The 20,365-nt window shown below is 37.9% G+C and overlaps 1 protein-coding gene across 31 annotated transcripts in view; it reads left to right on the top strand.

Annotated features, from left to right (window-relative positions):
* RBFOX1 (RNA binding fox-1 homolog 1) overlaps positions 1–20,365 on the top strand; it is a 1,150,020-nt gene that overhangs the window by 799,150 nt on the left and 330,505 nt on the right. The window contains exon 1 of one of the 31 annotated variants that reach the window (XM_064672768.1): positions 3,902–3,934. The exons of the other annotated variants lie outside the window; for them this stretch is intronic. Coding sequence (XP_064528838.1) covers positions 3,917–3,934 — 18 coding nt within the window. The 5' untranslated portion in view covers positions 3,902–3,916. Of the gene's footprint in view, positions 1–3,901; positions 3,935–20,365 lie in introns of those variants that run through there. 31 annotated transcript variants of the gene reach the window in all.

Consider the following 20,365-nt stretch of genomic DNA (forward strand, 5'->3'; position numbering starts at 1 on the left):
CAGTTCATTACCAGTAATGTCAGCATAATCATTACCATCACGCTCCCTCCCTCCTTTATTAAGCTTTTTTTTTTTTTAAAGAATTATTAAATCCCTCCTCTGATTTAGATTCTGAAGAACAGACTTTAGTTGAAAACATAGACTTGTTAAAGTCAATAAGTTTTGTCTTTGCAATCCATATTGCAATCAAATATATGATTTCAATATCCTTCTATATGTTCGTGTAGGACCTAGAAAAATAGAGATCATCCCATTGAGCACAGAGATTACTTTGATGTTCTTGCAGCTCCTACATCCTCTAAAGGAGGAAAAACTTAGTTTGCATTTTTTTATCTTCCAATGCAGTAAGCAGCAATATCAATGCTATTTCCCATCTTCTGTGTCATTAATAAATATGCCAAGAGATGTCCATGAATTATAGGCCTTTAATAAGGTAATGACACTCTTAGAATCTAGAGCTTGATTTTATGTTTGGTTTTTTTTAAACCTGAACTGCTTAGGTGCCAATAAGAATGTGCTGATCACATACATAACCAGTCTTGATTAATCATGAATACACAATTTATTATTTCATTTTTGCTATTAGCAACTATTTTAATCTACCCTTAATATCTCACCAATCCCTTGTGATCCCCTAGGGGAAAATATATAATGTTCTGGTTGATTAGAAAAGGTAAGGCTGGTGGTATGAGCTTGCACAGAAATGCTGTGCTCTGAAGTACCTGTGGAAGAGCCTCTTATAATGTCTTTGGGAGCATCAGAGGACATGGGCCGTTATCAGCAAGTAACATATACTCAAATTTGTGACAGAGTTTCTGATTGCTTGTTTTTTTAAAGGAACAGCAAGATTCTCATTGATTTCAGTAGCCTTTAACCTGGACCAGATGTCAGCTGTCCTGGACCAGCCTTTGTTAAGATTATTGTGGTCAGTACCTTCTATTTACATTTTTTTTTTGCCACTGTTTGCAAATCTAGAATGTGTAAGAACTAATCTTAGTGCACAGGGTTTGGTTTAAACTTCAGTCATAGGTGTAAAAACCAGAGTAATGTACCTGTTTTCAATCATCTTTTTATCCAGGTTTTTCTACCCGTGCAGAAACCTCAGATGATCTAAACGAACAAAGTATTTAATAATATCTACACTAAAAATAAAACACTTCAAATGAGTGGTTTTGTATAGCTGCATTAGAAATTGTTCCACCTGTTTGAAGGAATAAGAGACGAAGAATTGATTGAGTAACCAATTTAATAATGAAGAGAATTTAGAATGCAGAAAGATTACTTGAAAGCCTCGGGAAACAATTCACTGAAGTTTTATATGCTGCCTGTGCTCCAAAATAGGGAAATTTTGATACAAAAGTGATTTATAGTCAATAGCTGTGCACTGCCTTTTATCATATTAATAAAATCTTTACCCAGTCTTTGAAAATTCTAAAGCCTGCTGTGTTCAGTTGAGGTGCACAGATCAGAGAGAACTGCTGGCTGGCAGATGTGCAGATACATTATCAGAAAATGTATTTTCAGCCTAAGCACTATAATCTAATTCATTCTAGCATGATATTCCAGGTTTATTATAGTGTAACTGACTGCTGAACACAGTGCACTATGCAGAAGACTAAATGAGGTGAAAGTGTACAGCTTAAAGGTGACCAAGTTAGGCCATTTAGAATGCTGAATATTGGGGCTTAAACTGATTTAAACAACTCAAAACTGTAGACAAAAGGCTTTTCTTTTCCTCTTGAAGTGTATCTGTGTAAAGGAAGTGGCTTTACTTCATGAGACTACACTAAACTTATTTAAAATGCTATTGTTCTTGTACATTACAGTAAAAGTTATCACTTCAGTAATTGCTATGTTAAATCTTTCCCTTCTGCCTCCAATAAAAGAGGCAACAACCTTTTACCTGGACATAATATTTGGCAGGTCAAACGTGAATAGCTCTGTGTGTTTATATGTATCTCTTTATCTATATAAACTTCTCTCTATATATTTTAATGTTAGGTGTAATATGAATTCATAGTTTCATTTTTCCGTTAAATAATGTTAGTGCTAGAGCAGTTGTTTTTATTTGGGTTTCACCCTGGTGGTAGTTTCCCATTGGTTTGGGAGTATGGATTTTTGTTTGCTCCCCCCAGTCCTGCTTTGCTGTTATGTCTCCTTGTTACAGGCTGTTTCAGCAGGTGCCTCTCCATTTGCCACCTGCCCTGGTGCAGTGAACGATTATGCTATTTAGTTAAAGCATTTTAATTATTTAGGTGGCATTTTACCTTATGTGGTTAGACTGAATATGTAAATGGACAGGAGTCTCTAGTTAAAAAGAACAACAATTTTTTTTCTGAAGGAGTGCTCAGTCTGTGACCAAAGATAATGAATAAATAATCAAACATAAAAATAAGACAAAATTTCTGTTTAATCTCAATCCCATGGCTGTTTTTTTTGTTATACTTCTTTTTATTTATTATTGATTTATAATTGTTATGTATATACTCTAGTAGTTGGTGCACTTAGCAGACAGACTGTGTGTGTAGCTTTCCACATCAATACCTGAAGCATATTATGGTCATGGTGTGATGTGCTGCCAGTTCACAAGGTCAGGGATGATTTTCAAGTCCAATAATGCAGCCTTAAAATGACCAAGGGTTTGTCGTCTTTACATTGTAAAAATGTTTCTCACCTGAGGATTCTGTTAATCGATTTAACTAAATACATTGTATTTAGTATTTAACTAAATACATTGTATTTAGTTAAATGAGTTAAAAGTACTTTCTCAGCCTTTGCAAATGATTTCTTAGTCTTTTTTAGCAAATGATAAAACTATAAGTTCTGGTCAAAAAAACCCCAAGTCCCTTCCATGCTCACTCATTTGCATAAAGCACCTCCAACTTAACAAAAAAAAAAAGACCAAAAGATCCAGTTCTCTTTATTAACTTTTATTAAATACCCGAATCAAAATTCAGATTTTGGTTTTACAACGTGTATTACGGTGAGAAAAAAAACCTCAACCCTACCAAAAATAAATTGAATTAGCTCAAACACGTTTCCTTCTGGCGTGATTTACTGCTCGCATTCCCCGTTCCTCACCCTGGCAGCTCTCTCCCAGCAGCAGGAACAGCAGCAGCAATAACACCATGGAGTCAGTAGATGGCTGTAGAAAAGTGTGTTGAACGCTCCTGTGCAGCGTAATAAGATTGGGAAAGGCCTTGACCTGACTGGATGCGGCTTTTATCTGAAGTACATTTAAAGAGATAAAGGAGAAGCAGGGTGCAGTACATGTTCCTTTCTTTTCTGCAGGAGCTTTGCTTTGAGTTTAAAAATTTCTCAAATGCAGGATTTGTGAACTGGGTCCTTTAGCAAGGAGAGGTAATGGCTTGAGTGCCACCGGAGTCACCTGCTATTCTCTGAGGATTTTTTCCTCCCCCCCCCCCCTCAAGACGTCTTAGAAATCCTCCTATAAATTCCTGCGGAGGGGGCGTCTGTAGATCCCATAATAATAATCAGGAAGTGGTATATTCCCATTTATTTATTTATTATTACTATTTTTTTTCTTTTTTTTTTTTTTTCCTCTCTCTCCAATGTAGTTGGCTGCCTTTAGTGCACGGACCTGCTCATTAAATAGATACACCAAGAATTGTTACCTAAGCAAGCCTGACAGTAAAGAAAGGACAGACTGAGTTAGGGAGAAAGAGGGAAGAAAAAAGACAGCCTGAAGCAAGTCACTTCACAAGCAGAAAGAGCCACTGAACGAATGCTATTCTCATAAACAAACTTAAAAAAATACCTTGTATAAGAAGAGAACTGTGAGGACTTGACAGAAAAAGGCAAGATTTCTACCCACTGTTTTCAGTTTTCCTTCCAGACATACTTGGTGAAGTAAGGAGACTTCTGTTTGCTGACAGAGCCCTTGATTTCTTTCAAGATGATGATGTATTTGTGGGTAGGTAGTGTCTCTCTCCATGTCAATCTTTTATTAATAAATTGACTTTGGGACTGTAGATTTTAGCCTATAGTCCCAGCGTGTTTGCTGCTGTGTAAAGGTGTGTGTGCTGCAGGAGAGCTCAGCGTAGCCACTGTGCAGTCCATGTGCTTGCATTTCCAGTGAGAGTTTGAGCAAACTGGTTCATTAACGTGAAGCTGTAATTTATTTTCGGGGTTTGCAGGATGTGGCATAGTGCACTGCTTTCTTTTCATTGCCTTAGAAAATATTGCAGTTGTGTCTGTGAGATTCGCTGTGTGGTTCAGTCGTACAACAAATGCTGCATCACTTGTGGCTGTTCAGAATTTGCTTTCTTTGTAAGAAATGAGACAATCTCAATATGATTACAACTTCTAATGTGTGTTGCTTAACCTGGTTGTTTTTATAGCAGTTGTCACAGTCTGTCTTGGCTTTTGAAGTTTCTGGCAATTGACAACCGCAGATAAAGAAATAGATAAAATGTTCCTATTCCTGTGATTTTTATATTCAGCACTGTTCTGGTTCCTTGCAGCAAAATGTGCTCACCTTAAAAATAATGTTGTACTGTGGCATGCATACTGTGAATTAGTAAAGCTATTAACCTGTTAATTCATCCAGGTGTCGGTACAGAACGTGTTTGTTTTTTTTTTCTGAGCAAACAACCCCACAAAGAAATCAGTGAACAAATAGACGTACTTAAAAGCATTTCTGTGTTCCTCTTCAAAGCCCGGACACCTTCTGGGAAAATATTTTAAACTAATCTCATTTGACAATCTATTTATTTATTTAATTTAAATGTATGTAAAAATAGAAAGGCGTGCAGCTAATCTGGGCCAGCTCTGCAGAACGGGCTGCACAGGAGCAACATTTAAGTCTTGGAGATATTATCAGTAATCGCTCCTTCTCTTTCTAAATCGCTCGTAGTTCACGCTGTAAATCTCCCTTTATGGCTCCTTCTAATTTCTCTAGACCCTCTAATGTACCGTAGTAACTTTTGTTGTCTGTGCAAAAGGCACTGAATGCAGACTTTTAAGTTTCTTATTTCAGTTCTTTGACCTGTGCTATCGTCTGGGGAGCTCACCAATCACTGAGCCTGATGATTTTGTCTTTTTCTTTTTTTTTTTCCTGTGTTCTGTAGTACAAGTCACTTTAATTTTCACAAGCAACTGTCTATGCGTGTAACAGCAACCTCGATTGCTGCTTATTTTTATCTCTGATTCTTTATTGAAGCTGTGTTGTTGTTAATGCAAGGATTAATTGAATTCTGTTTTAAGATTTAAAAGTCAGGTCACTTAATTGCAATAGTCCATTTTACAATCAATTTGTGTTGTGCTGTTATAGTTAAAATCGTCCAAAAGAGACACACAGTAAATATTTGAGGATAAACCCTTTTTTCTAACATGCACACTGAGGTGAAAGGACGTGTATTATTCTGTTTCTTTGTGCCACTAGCTCTAAAGGTTTAAAAGCCAGTGCTCTTCCCTCCTCCCCAAGCCCAAGAATCTTTGTTAATTTGAAAATTGAATGAAATACATCTTCTTGGAGGTAGCTATGCAGATATCTATTATTCTCAGTGTATTTTTTAATTGTTATTGATGAACTTTTCTAGTTATTCTTTTTGAAGATGTATACATGTGCCTGAAGCAAAAAAAACCCTCAGTGATAAGCAGTTTCTGATGGTACCACTTCCTAGTTTCCAAAGCATCCAGTAATTAGGATTTCATATTTCAAAGTGTATTTATTCAGTTTTTATTTTGTCCTTTTACTTATATTTTATGATGTCTGTTTTGGTTTGGGTTTTTGATTAGGAGAATTCTTTGAAGAACCTATCTCTCTTTTGGCACTACTACACTTAGGTACTAAGCATTCTTCCCACTTGCAATTGAACTTTCCTAATCTAAATTGATAGTATAAAAATCTCAAGACTAGTAGGAAGAAGCAGAGAATTTTTTTCTTTTTATTGTAGCAGAACATTATTACTTTTTTTTCTTTTTTTGGAACTGGATGAGCTGTATGCATAGAACATTTCTTTCTGCAATGGTATGATTTCTAAACTCTGTATACATTAAGTGAACGTGTATGTGTATGTAGATGTAAAAGATTCAGTGTGTAAACAAGAGGCTTTTAACAAATGTGGGTGCAATGTATAAACTCACAGCAGCACTTGAAATGCTTTCTCCTGGCACCACATCAATATTTTATATAATTATAAAAAGCTCCTCGGCAATATTATTAAAATTTAAAGTAGCCAAGTTGTGTGGAAATGTAGTCTTCCCCCTTATAAAGGGAGCAAAATTAATTTATTACATTGATTGAGATTTTTTCATACTATTGACTCCTATTGTTTCATTTCATGTATAATGTAGAAATATTTTTGCAATATTTACAAAGAAAAGTGTGGTTTCTTCACATTTTTATAGTGCCTTACTGAGTAGTATCCTGTAATAGTTTGGTGTCTCTTTTTTTTTTTTTTAATTCCACTGATGGCAGTGATGTCAACTTCCTTTTATGGCAAGCAAACAACACGTTTAGCTCCCTAAAATCAAAACATTCTGCAGGAATGCAGAGTACAGCCAGTGATTCAGTCTGTTGAATGGAACAGTCTTGATTAGTTGTATTTCAAGGTTTCAAAAAGTTAACTCTGTCAAGGGAAATCCATATTTGCTGCCAGCCCAAGCAATTTGATGATGTTTGAAGTCTCCTCCTCCCACAGCCAAAGGAGAAGTGGTTTTGGTCTCGTGCTCCGTGTACAGACACCTGTGCTGTGGGAACCAGAGTTCAGCCCTCTCAGAGTTCAAGGGACCAAGAAACTTTGAGGACTTTCAGGCATTGCTGACTTGGGAACTCCAGTTAAATCCTGACCTCAGAAGGACCTTTATTTTCTCTCGGGGGTACAGACCCTGATCCTTCCTCCCCAGCACAGGAGTGTTGCAGGGATGATGCAAGGTGTGCTGGATCACTGCAGATTGGCATTCCCATTTGTTGTGTAACTCACCTCCCAGGAGAGGTGGTGATTTTCTCAGAATGTAAGGAGTGATTTTTCTTTTTTTTTTAGTTAGAGAGCTCTAAAGTTGCTGACTTGTGCCTGCCTTGGACAGAGCAGTGTAACTATGGGTGGGTGAAATCAAAGTCGATGCTTGAAAGCTGGGACTGCTCAGAATCTTCCACAGACTCCACAGTCTTCCAAATCTGCTCCTTTTCATATTTTGAAAAACAAGCATAGATTGTCTACTTGACAGCACGAGCAACTTCTTGTTTCCTGAGCAAACAGTTCCACAATTGCTTGTTTTCCTTCTGGTTCTTCAGACGTGAGGTTCTCCCAGGCCTCATGTTCAACTTCCATATTCTGAGCTAGAAGCCAAGAGCTTAAAGTTGCTACATCTCTTGAAAAAGTCATGTGCAGTCAAGAAAAACTGGAACAATATCATCAGTAAATGCGTTTTTAAAATACAAATTACTAGTTTTCCATATTTTGTTATATGCTGTGAAAATGCTGAACTAAAATTACCTTAATATACAATAATTCAATTTTATAAATTTTATAAACATCTAATTAATGTCTGATTAGTCAGAGATGTGCTTCCTTCCTGTCAGTCTGCTGTTCTTTTTAATAATAGGGAATGAGTTGTCAGAAATTTTTTATATACTTAGCAGAGATTTTCAGTAGCAGCTGCAGAACAATACTTGATCAAATCAGGCAGAAAGCATGTCAGCAACTGAAACTTGTTTTTTTCTCCCCAAAACTAGAGTAGGCAGGTACAGAGAAACAAATTGAAAAAAATGTGTATGCAATAGCAACAAGATAATTTCTTCTGGCAATGGGACACTGTTTTAACAACTCTGAAGAATAAAGCTTTTGGGTCCAGTATAGAGAATTGTACTTGCCTGCATTAGCAGAACATTCCTTAGATGAATGTTTGGGGAGAAGGCTGGAGGAAGAGGAGTAGCAGAAACGCTGTACCAGAAATTTCATCTGGATATTTAGGAGATTAAAGTTCTTTATGGTTGCATTTCTGGTGCTTTTGTGAGTTAGCTTCTCCTTTTAAAGACATCTTGATATACATGTAGGAGTCTGTGTCAGTTCACATGTTCAAAAGCAGATGGTGTTTCATTCAGCTGACCAAAGGCTTCATGGTTTCATGCACTGCCAAATGTGTGCAGGGGCAGAGTGTGCCTTTCTCTCTCCTGAGTTCAGCAAGGGTGGAATTCCAAACCTGGCTTGTGCTCCTCATGCACTAAGTGCTACAGGACAAGTCTGTAAAGGCTTCTCATCTAAGGGAAATGAGAACCCTAAACAGATGTGAAGATTACTAAAATGATAAAATAAAGGAACAAAGTCTTAGGATTTTTAAAATAGGAATAAGGAGCAAATACAATGCTCGTCTTTTTTGAGTGAGTTTAGTATGTGTTTTGCAGCACTGACATTGTGTTCATTAAGCCAGGTATTGCTGTCTTAAATGAGGGCTTCCGAATAATGCCACAGACTAAGGCAAAGTGCACTTCTAACAGTGCTGGAAGAGCTACAGGCAGCTGCTGAAAGACCCCATGAGTATGTTGAAAACTTTGTCAGTGGAACACTTCAGCAGTATAGATTTTGTTGCATAGAGTAATCAAGATATTTAGATACTTTTAGTTAAGAAAAATCAACCATATTAGCTGAAAAGCTGCTGGTACCTTCAGAGTCAAAATGATCCTTGTGCTGCTTTCCACTGAGACCTTGAATAAAACATGTAGCTTCATCCTCTCTGTCTGACTGCCTGACCGCTGATGTCGAATAAATATGTACCTTTTATTATTAACACAGAAAAATACAAAATGATTTAATAATGGAGTATGCTGGGATGAATATTAAAGACCTTCAAGGGTATCTGACTCAATAAACCTGAATAATGAAGTATTAAATCTGCAATCTTGATGGCTAAAATAAAAGGACTGATAGAGACGTTGAATGAAAACAGGATTACAAATAGTTATGGTAGAATCTTGAGACAGTTCTCAGCAGGATATCTCTTGGTATCTCTTGGAAAATACACATAAGTTGACTTAAAAATCATATGTATAATAATTCATTTTGTGATGACAGAAGCTAAAAATCACACCAGCATGCAAAGCATAAAGAGATTTGGCAAAATCACCTTTTTAGTGTGAAGAAAAATGAAATAGAAGAGAAAGGTGATTTCAGTTTAGAATATTTGACAGTAACATTTGGTCATCCAGTACATTCAGTCCTGAAGGGTTTTCTTGACCTGCTACAGTATTTAGTAAAACAATATTCTATTATTTATGTGGGGTAGGAATGGGAACAAGAGAACGAATCATATGATGCTCCATTATATCCAGAGTTGCATAATGGTGGTTTAAGCAAGACAGTTCTGTTTGTTTAAAACAACATGCATCCCTTTAGACACAAATATACACCTAAGTACTGATGTTTCACGAAATTGAGTTTTAGCAGGACTTTAGGAATCCATGAATTCCAGCAGAATTCATGGATTTTGTGTAAAGCAGTATGACAGACTTGCTCTGTCCTCCCCTGCAGTTGCATTATATACTCTGTATACTTTAATTACCGAATCTATTTCTCCCCCTTACTTCAGCAAGAAGTTACATTTGTCCAATTAACCTTATCTTCCTCTTGTCCCTCTTAATAGCCTTGGTTTCCATCACAGTTTGAATGAACTGCGTGGGTGTCTTTTTATCAGCGCGGGGATGTTTATGTGAGGGAGGAACTGAACAAAGGCTGCATGAAATGCGGCTGAGTGAGCAGGTTAGAGTTCCCCTATTGTCCCACCATTATTATGTCTTAGTGGAAATCCTTCCTAAATACCTTTTCTGTGTCAATCTGGTGCTACTACACAGCCACTGTTTGAATGGTCTTAGTTGGTGAGTCAGAAGAATGAGAAAGTCCTGAAGGATTTTCTGGGCGATTGAAAAACGTTATTCGTGTCTTGAGATCAATTTCTTTATAGGTTGCTTTTGGATATTTATTCCAGTGAAGTATGCCTGTTTGAGAAGCTGTCATAGTCCCCAAGCCAAGACTTTGCTTTGCTTGTTTCTCAGTTATATTTGCAAATGTCATTAGGCTTGATTTGGCTTTTATAACTAGTTTGATTGTCTCACAGTTTAATCAACAAAAGGAGATGTTTAGTCATCAAAGTCTAGGTATCTGTTCACATCTTCTTTTGATGTCTTTCCATATTGGCTTCTTTTTTCCCTTCTGCTCCTGGGTTGATATTCCTTCCTTGCCAAACAGACGAATCTGTGTTTAGATCCTTGTAACAGCCTGGTATGGAAATACACCTGTTCTTACTGCAACCAGAAAAGTGGAGTCCAACGTATCTGCAAAAATCACTGCTTATATACTCTACATATTCTTTCCACTCCAGGAAGGCAATTGTGTCATGGGTTGGACCCACCTGGCAGCCAAATTCCTGTTCCCTGTTCACCTCAGTGGGACAGGGAGGGAGGAGAACACAGGAAGAACAGGACTGAGAAAGCTCCTGGGTCAGCAGAAAGACAGAGAGATCACTTATTGACCACTGTCACAGACAAAACAGACTTGCCTTGGAAGAAATGAAATTATTTATTGGCAATTATGATTTCTGCCAATTAAATTTGACACTTTAATTTCTGATTCAGGTAGTGGGAAACAAAACCAAGAGCTGTTGTTGTTATCACCACAAGGTAATCTCACTTTCTTCAGTGAGGCAGTGAGTGGCATGGAAGGATTGCAGTCAGGACATAGTAGTTTCTCCCTGCAGCTCCTTCCTTTTCACTCTTCCTGGGCTCCATGGGTCCCTCATGGGCTGCAGTCCCCTTTGGCAGTGTTCTTTGCCATGGAACACCTCCTCCTTCTTAGATCTCGGCATTTCCTCCACTATTTCTCTTTTTGTTTCATGCTCCTCTCTCCTTTCAGCATTTCTGCCCTGTCTCTACAATGTTTTTGCAGCTGTATCTCCAAACTTGGCTGTGGCCTGTGGTGAATCCATTGCCAAGCCCTCTGGAATCTTCTCTATCTGGGATGGGGCAGCCCCTGTCCTCCCTCAGAGGCCACCCTGGCAGTTCCCTAATTCCCAAAACCTTACTCCCTACAACCAGTACAGATTTAAGTCAGCTAAAAATGTTAGGCGAAGTCTGATTATTGACATTTCAAGTTTTCAGAGATTGTTCTGTGTTTTGTAGAGTTTTGTCTAATTAAGTTTTTGTGGTGTATATATAATACAGTGAGGCGTTCCTTCTAGAGACAAAAAAACTGATATATTCTTGAATTTTACTTTTCAGTTACCTTCTCCTCAGATATAATTACAGGAATCCAAGGAAGAATAAAACGTGACAATGTGTTTCTGAATCACGAGATTTAACAGAGACCCAAGTAGATCTTATTATTGATGTGCTTACTGCTTCATTAAATTCCCCTTAAGGTTTGCAGCAAGGATATGGATCATTTGCAATAATAATTATGCAGTGATCGATTGATTGTGGCTGACATTGTACTTGTCACCTTGAAATGCAAAAACCATTTATTTTCGACTGTGTGAACATTCGTCTCCAATGTGAGGCACCAGCATGCAGTGGTTTGTTCTATACAGGAATGCATTTTATAAAGTTGAGAACTTAACGTTAACCTTTACCCAAAATGAAGTTCCACTTGTCATTTTACAGAAATGAAAATTGCCCAACCAGCAGTGTTTTGAGATTAGAAAACACGGGCTAATTTCAAAAAGATTCTTCAAATTAGAATGCGTGCATTTGAGTTGATTGTGTGTGTGTTACAAACATGAGTTTTTCAAGAGGTCTGTGTCTGAGATACGAGGCAATGAGCACACTTGATAAAGCTGAGATCTCTGGTTTAGAACTGGTGTGTATTCTTTGGAAAGTCTGTCTGCCTTCCTCACTGAGGCTTTGATTCATGGCACTATTAGTTAATTGGAAAATCAGTAAAAAATGCTTTGACTTTAGTCATTTTCTTTGAGTTAAATGCTGTACGTTTCATGTTTTGAGTGGTGTAATCATCACGACAATTTAATCTTCCCTTTATTAGGAATGTTTGTAGTAATGAATGAAACCCTGTCCTTTGGGCTTTGAGAATTGTGTTTCTATAGAAATTGCAGTGGCACAGCCAGTTAGTGGCTGCACTTGAAGTCTGTCTCTGCTTTCCAAACTGACAGAAAAGCACCAGCCAAGAGAAATGTCACACTTGTAGGTATTTCACTTCCAGCTTTTGTAGAGCATCCGTTGCTACGAAATAGGAAGTGAAGGCCAGAACTATGTTTTTTGATTAAAAAGTGAATTTTTCACAGCTGAAAGCTGGATTTATAACAGACCAAATACTTATAATTACTTTTATTTGAGATTTAAACTTTTGTTCAAGTTTAAAGTTTATTTAAGCTTATGTTTGCTTTAACCAGGGATTTGAAAACATATGTATGTTTCTTTTATTCAAAAAACCAAATTGTGAACATTCTGTAGGATGAAATATGTAGATTTACCTTCTCCCTCCAAGGGTGAGCATAGGTGAGCATATACACTGGAATATGGATATGTTTAATATATTGGTTCTCACACAATCAATTTGAAGAGTAACTGCAGTTATTCAAGTGGCAAAGTTAATTGTACTGTTGATTTAAAAATTAGCAACCCTATGTAGTCTTTACCACAGCATGAATACCAAATAAAGCTTACAAAACTGCTTTAAAGCTCTGACATAATTAAAAAAAAAATCCAAATTCTTTAAAAGCAGGGATTTTTTCATGCAGCACACATGTAAGAAATAACCATGAGATTAGCTGAGTTGGCTAAAGCATGGTGCTAATAAAGCCAGGGTTGTGGTTCAATCCCTGTATGGGCCATTCACTGAAGTGTTGGACTTCGTGATCCTTGTGGGACCCTTGCAACTCAGAAAAAAAAAAAAGTCTGTTGCTGGTTGTGCTTTACTATTTTCAGCAGATGTACTGCCTTGGCTTGCAAGTTTTCAGAAAATATCCCAAGTCAAGGGTGTTCAGGATTAATTCAAGATTAATTGCACCATGTGGACACACAATATTCTTCTGAAATCAGGTACTCCATACTGATGTCAGCCTACACAGCCATGACAAACTCCTAATTTTCACTGCCAAGCCCAGCTGTAATTTTTTTGCATGCCTCTCATGCTCTTTGTCCAGTGGAAGTGTTGAGAGAACTGAGGTGCTTTTCTCTTGGGAAGGAGCATCCCGAGGGCCGTGGCTGTTTGTCCAGCTGTCCCCGCACGCTCCGGCCTCGACTGGTGAATCCAAGAGCCCAGCAGCACCAGGGACAGTGCAGAGGGACAACACAAGATGTGTCACTGAGAGGGAAGGAAAACAAAGAAGAGAAGAGGTCAAGGGGCAGAGATGAAAGGAGTATATTTAAGATCAGAACAGTCACTGTCCTTTTCAGTTAAATGTGAAGAAACCGTGTCCTCTTGGCATCACTGAGGTTCTACTTCTAAGGCAGCCCACAGGGTGAACTTACTTTTTGTCTTCCTGTATTTCAAACCCTATTTACTGCCACAGCACCTGAGAGCAACGTGAGGCATGCAACAATGGGAAATTTGAGATCTCTGAGCATTTGTTTCTACCTAGAGTACCTTGGTAATGCTGATAATAATAATGCAATTTTTGATCTGTTTATTGGATGGTTCTCCTGAAAGCTAGAACAAGTAGAAGAGGTTACTCTCAAGCAAGAGAAGAAATCTGATTTAACAAGAAGACTAAATTATAGATGCTATAGGAAAAATATGCTGGAGACAAATGAGGAATGTGGAATTCAGACCTGTAAAGAGTAGGCAGGTAATTTAATAACACATACAGACCTAGCTGGGGTAGCATAAACCCTCTCATTCTACCACTCACACACACACAAAGAATTCTGTGGTGTGATGGACACTGATAAAAGTTCTGCATGCACTTCTGTTACTTACTATTCACTGTTAATGTGTGTTTTAAACATTATTCTCTTATTTTAGAAGATTATCATATGCTATTGGTGCAAAACTACACAGTGCAACCAAAGATAACAATCCTGTTTTAAGTTAATATATGGATGTTCACAGCCTGTGAACAAATTCTTAATTTAAATTGGTTTATAAAAAGCAATTATAAACAGACAAGTCAAATTTATATCTTAGCTATAAAAAAACACACACAAGTGAGCCACATGTCCAATTGGAATCTTTCCTGCTGAAAAGCAAGCCTGTTCATGTCTAATTCTGTTGGACATGGAGAAATGAATATTTACTCATGTTTTGGAGCTGTGTTTTACACAGTGAAGATTTTTTTTCCTCCATGACACTACATCTTTTAAGTGAAGTGACTCCAATTTGTATTAGAGGTAAGTCTTACTAGGGAACAAATTTATTAATGTTGTCACAGTCAAATAAGCTAAATACACAAATAAGCAACTCGTTTCTTTTTCGAAGATGCACATTATTTAACTGGCTAAATATTTCAGTTCAGGTTCCCCTGGAGAAAAGTCAGCATGCACAGCTTCACATATGCTTGTGTGTATTTTAGCCAGTCCTTTCAATCACGTTATTCTGACTTAGTGCAGTTCAAAACCACCATTTCCTACATCATGTCTGTAGAATGATTATGTTGACTCTTGTTAGTCATTGAGTGGCTTGAATGGCATCTGAAAATGCATCATCTAAAGTAGTAGTGAGAAGAGAGAGTTAATGAGTGATTCTGTGAGTGATAATATGGTTCAGTCCTGATATTCATGGGATGAGTTGTCTTTTATATGATTTGCTGTATGGGAATCTTGCTATCACATAGATTTTATACATGTTAATAGCTCAGTTACTTTGGAACTATTTCATGTAAACACCATCATTCTATTACTTGTCAGATGAGCTCCTCTTCAACAGAATAGTCTCTAAAACTGTAAAATTTATTGGCATTTAATTGGGGCAACTATAGGAATTACATCTATTTTGCTCAGCAGTTTATCACTGAATTATGATTGTGTATTAGAAAACGTACTGGATGATATGAATAGCCAAGGAGTTGGTAGTATAAGCCTGAGAAGAATAGTTTAGAGTCACATGGTCACAGCACAGTATCACTTACGGTTTTGTTTCCACCCCTGATCGTTTACTGTGAATTGCTGATTTTTGAAACCAAACATTTGGCTGCCCTAAAGAAGAAGAATGTTTTAGGCAAAGGATACTTTCACAACATGGGAGCTGATTCTTGGACACCCCATTTGGAATCACACTGGAGAAATGTATCACTGATTTCTTTAAATCTCCCTCATGCTTGTTCAGGAAGCATTTCAGCTAAAAACCTTAAATCCCTGTGCTGGGTCTGGCTGTGCTGGAGTTTATTGTCTGCCCAGAAGCCATGTGGTGCTGTGTTTTAGGTTTGAGGCTGGAACAGGGTGGATAACACACCTGTATTTTGGCTACTGCTGAACACTGCAGGCACAGCATCAGGGCTTTCCCTTTTTCCCACTCTGACAGTGAGTAGGCTGGGGATGGCAAGAGGCTGGGAGGGGACATGACCTGGACACAGCCAACCTGAACTGATCAGAGATACATTTATGCTCAGCAATAAAAGTGAAGGGGGAGTGTTTTTTTATGTGAGTAGGTGTTGCTTGAGACTGGCTGGTCTGTTTTTGAGAGGTGGTGAGTGATTACCTTCCCACCACTGCTGGGACACTCTGCAAGTTACTGGCTTCCAACTAGACATCACACCACTGTTCACCACCCTCTGGGGCCAGGCCTTCAGCCAGTTTTTTTCACTCCACTTGGCTGCCTACTCACCCTCCTCATACTGTGCTAGTTTCCCTGTGAGGATCTGATGGGAGACAGTGTTGAAAACCTTCCTGAAGTCAGGTTAGGCAATATTTACTGCACTTTGTCTCCTCCTCATCTAACAGACTAGTCCTTTCTTTATAGAAAGTCATCAGGTTGGTTAAGCACGACTGAAAATCCCCTTGGTGAATCCATGCTGACTATTCCTGCTCATGTCTGGTCCTTTGTGTGCCTGGAAATCATTCCCAGGGTTACTGTCTCCACCACATTCCCAGGACTGAGGTGGGGCTGGCGAGTCTGTAGTCCCCTGGGTCCTCTTTCTTGCCCTTTTTGAAGACAGGATTCACATTTGCTTTGCTCCAGTCTTAAGGCACCTCTTCCACTTGCCAGGATTTTTCAGGGCTGGTGGACAATGGCCTTGTCTCCCTCAGCACGTGGAAGTGCATCCCATCAGGGCCCAGGGACTTAATCTGTACCCAGCCAGCTTAAGCATTCTCTAACCTGATCCTTTCTGGACTTTCCCTGCTTATTAGCCCCCAAATCAATTCTTCCACCCTTCATTTTCTTCTCAGAATCTGAGATCCTGCTGGGTGATTGTTCCCATCCTTTTCAGTTTCTCAGGGGTATCCCCAGTGTTTCGAGTTCAGCATGATGATTCTGTTACTTTGGTATTCATATCCAGTTTCTTTGTCAGGATGCCAAAGTACTTTCTGAGAAGCTCAGGTCACAAAGGGGGAAAAATATTTTCAAATTGGTTCTATCCTTGATGAATCTAAATGAAATGTAATGTAATTGAAGGTTGGAATTAGGGCATGTAAAGTTTGTGGAGTGTTTTGTGTTTCAAAGAGCTCTTGCAAGCAATAGAGATTGCTCTCCCAAAATTCAAAATGCAAAGTGCTTAAAATGGAGAGTACTCAGCCATGTGAATAAGGGAATTCTTTGTAATAATGGATTGTGTTTCTCCCTTGTAGATTACAACATGGTTTAGAATAATGATTTTTATATTCAGTAATACATCTAAATTCACTTGTAATTCTTAAGTTACATGTAGTACTCCATGAAAATAAATATTTCATTACCGAGTGTCAGACTTACGAGCTAATTAACATTTCAGGAATGAAAGGAGCAGTGTCGTTAGCTCTACCCATAGAACTCTGAAGTGTTGTTCCTCACTACTCAAGTGGAATTTCCACAGCAGAACTGGATGGACAGACTTATTAACAGTTAAATGTTGGTGCTGAATGAGAGGAGTCCAATTTAGGATGAGATTGCAGAACACAAAGAAACTTCCATAAAGTCAGTTCAGGGACCCACGTGGTCCAAGTACTCAGTGGGGTGTATGTGGAGAGTCTCTGAATGCCAAGAGCATTTTTCAGTTCAATTAGCAAAATAATATCTGATCTTTTCTCAGTGATGGGGAAGAACTCTGGCAGAGTATGAGACCGAGAGGTTTGAGTGTCAGCTTATGTTAAATGCTTTATCTTTTAAGGAAAGGGTTTGCAACTAAAGCACCAGGGGTCTAACTCCAAAAGGGCAATGCTCCCAAGTTTAGATCTTTAGTGCTTGTTTTTCAGCATTCACTCTCTTTGCTTGTTTGTTTGCTTGCAGCCAACTAGTGTTGCAATAATTTTCTATGAAGGATTGAGGGGAAAATACGTGGGGGGAAAAGCAGACACAGAAATTCAGGGCTTGAATTTGGCTTTTCAGTCGAAAATTGGCTTTCTACCTCCAAAACAACGTTCAAGGTAGCAATATTTTTGACCTGCTGCCTCCTGTGAGACAGCTGTACAAGCCTTTTGACAATATAAAGCGCCTGGCTAAACCGTTTGATGATTTATTTGGACGGTATAATATCCAACATGGTTGTTGGGGCAAAAATATACATGTCAATGAAATAGCCAAAGTAAAAGACTGCAGGCTGTCTGGCCCTTCCTGGAGAACTGAGGTGTGTGATTTAGGCTTGGAAAGGTTTAAAAGGGAGGAGAATCCTGTCCTTTCATTTGGAGATTTTTCTCTGACCTTTGGAACGTTACACAAATCTGTCAATGGCATTTTCTTTCTGTCTTCTCCACCAGGGGTTTACTGCACATTAAAGATGAAGATTTTTCAGAGAGAAACTTCCCTGGAGTTTTTGCATGGGGATAGATAGTTGTGTCCAGAGATCCACTGGGAGCAATTTTTAATGGCAATTTTAATTGCACAATTAGACCACAGAAGTAAAAAGCCACAGAACTGTTGGGATGTAAAGTCATTTGTCAAAGGTCTCATGTTCCACTTCCAAAAGGTAGGAAATTGCCATTCAATTGCCTGTAAAATAACAGGTACAAATGCAGACTTTGTCTTTACTCAAAGAGACTTGTAGCCTCAGCTTTTACCACAGAGTTTCACTTGGGTTATTTCAAGTAAGCAAAATATTGGATATTTCTTCCCAGTTGGTTATGGAAATATTTGTTATCTATTGAAAAAAAAAAAATGGCAAGCTTTATTTGCATTGATGTAAGCAATCATTAAGTATTAGTGACAAGTATATTAAATTGTTGATTGGATTATTCAGGATACCTCAGTTCTTCCAGGTGGACATGCTGTACATTACAACAGACATATTTCAGCAAGAACTAGAACTCAAGTAATATCTACAAGCTCAGAAATCCACTAGTTTTGAATATTTAGACTGGAGAGAAACGAATGATCAGGGCGAAAAAGAAGCACAAAATGAAACTTTATCTGAGAATTTAAGCTTTGTATTTGTCTATAATATAAAGTATCTGAAATGCTTATCACTGATCACTCTAAAGGGTTAAAGTATTTGCAGTCTAAACCTGCATAATGGAAAGTAATTTATTAATTTACATGTATTTATATGTGATAACAGGCTTTTGAGGCATATTTCTCTGATCTACAGTACATAATAAGAATATGAAATATATATTCCACAGTCTTTGGACTTCACAGCAATAGTCACATTTTGAAATACTGTGGCTAATCTAAAACTATACAGCTGAACAGAAAAACAAAACCAGTCCCAAATATGAATAAATGATTCGCTACTTAATATGTCAGTGTATTTTGTCAGGTTGATGACATTAGGCTCAGCTGCATTCAATTCTAAACCCTGCAATATTTGAAGCTTGATATTGTGCCTCACTAAATTTAATACATGGACCTCAGTAATAGAGGAAATCACTTTAGCACTTGGCAGTTTGTAATGCTGTATAAAATTGACTGCCCTGCAAACACAATAGCGATAATAAAAATTGTGGTCAGTAGGGGGGTGTAATGCATTTTCCAGCTTCAGCAAAGGTCCAGATGAGATTTATTGAGATTTTGCTGTTTGGGTGAAGATCAATAGAGCTTCAGTAATAATTTGTTGTAAGGGCACCCTTCAGGGATGTGACATTTTACTTTAAAACTTTGGTAATTTTCAAAGCAGGCCCAGTGATAACAGTGTCAAGTCCCCGCGTTTCGCCAGCATGGATTTTTGCATTCAGCTTGTGGGAGCATTTACATTTGAAATCATTCAATATATGATGCAGCCCAGTATTGATAACGAGATTCCACATGTTCTGTAACAGTTCTAATGCAAAGAATCCCAAACAGGTTCTTATGTTCCTCCATTTTCTCTGTTGTTTTCCTCTCTGAGTGAGGAACGTTTAAACCTCAGTCTGTAATTTCTTGGTGGGTTATAATTTTCATGAATGATCTGGAGCTACACTCTTATTTTCACGACTGTAGAATTAGAAGGTTTCATAAGAAACTTATCCCTTTATCTTCCTGTTGCCAGAAGCACTTTGCATAATAACTATTAGCTTGACTTAAGATATCTGTACTTCTTTTATATTTTCATAAAAGAAACTTCACTTGATGTGCCAAGCAAGCCTTCTTTTTCTGCCAGCAGCATGTGATGGACACTGCTGTTTATAAGGAAACAAAAATTTGTCAGCACTTGCAGTTGGAATACAGGGAGTAGGTACAGCAGAACGATTTATTTTCAATGAGCATGCACAAAGTAAGATTTATGACTTTTGCAGCTCAGATGACATTCCTCACATAGTTGCCGAGCTACAGCAAATTAAAGGGATCCATGAATACTGAGGGGTGTGTTTTTGTAATGAGGGAGAAGAGACAGAAGCAATAAGAAGATAATTAAGGTAACAACTTGTGAAAAATTAAAGTGTTTCTGTCTTTCATTTTTGAATCTCTGAGCATAAACTTTGTAGTTGTTAATTTAATTGCTGATGTTCTCTGTATCCCTGAAGAATATTAAGGATTAATCATCTGGTTCATTCCAACAAGAGATAAGGCCTAAGTGAATTGAAATTTTACCAATTTAACCCTCTCTCCCTCCTAATATGACATGATTAACATTCTTCAATTAACAACACATAATTATTCTAAAGGCCTCATTGCACTTATTTCATTTTTCAGTTTTACGTTGCCCTTTGCAGGTATTTTAAAACTGAATAAAAGGCAGGCTATATTTTTCTTCTGTGTAATCGGTCACTTAGGTTCATCCTAATTACAAGAATTGAGATTTTTAACTCTTTTACTCTTTTCTGTTCCTATTAATCTCTGTGTTCATGCCCTGAAAATCAGTTCTGATTGGCTAAACATTTTCTTCAGCCCCTCTTTGAGGATAGCCAAGT

This window comes from Pseudopipra pipra, chromosome 16 (assembly GCF_036250125.1).
Source record: "Pseudopipra pipra isolate bDixPip1 chromosome 16, bDixPip1.hap1, whole genome shotgun sequence".
NCBI lineage: Eukaryota > Metazoa > Chordata > Aves > Passeriformes > Pipridae > Pseudopipra > Pseudopipra pipra.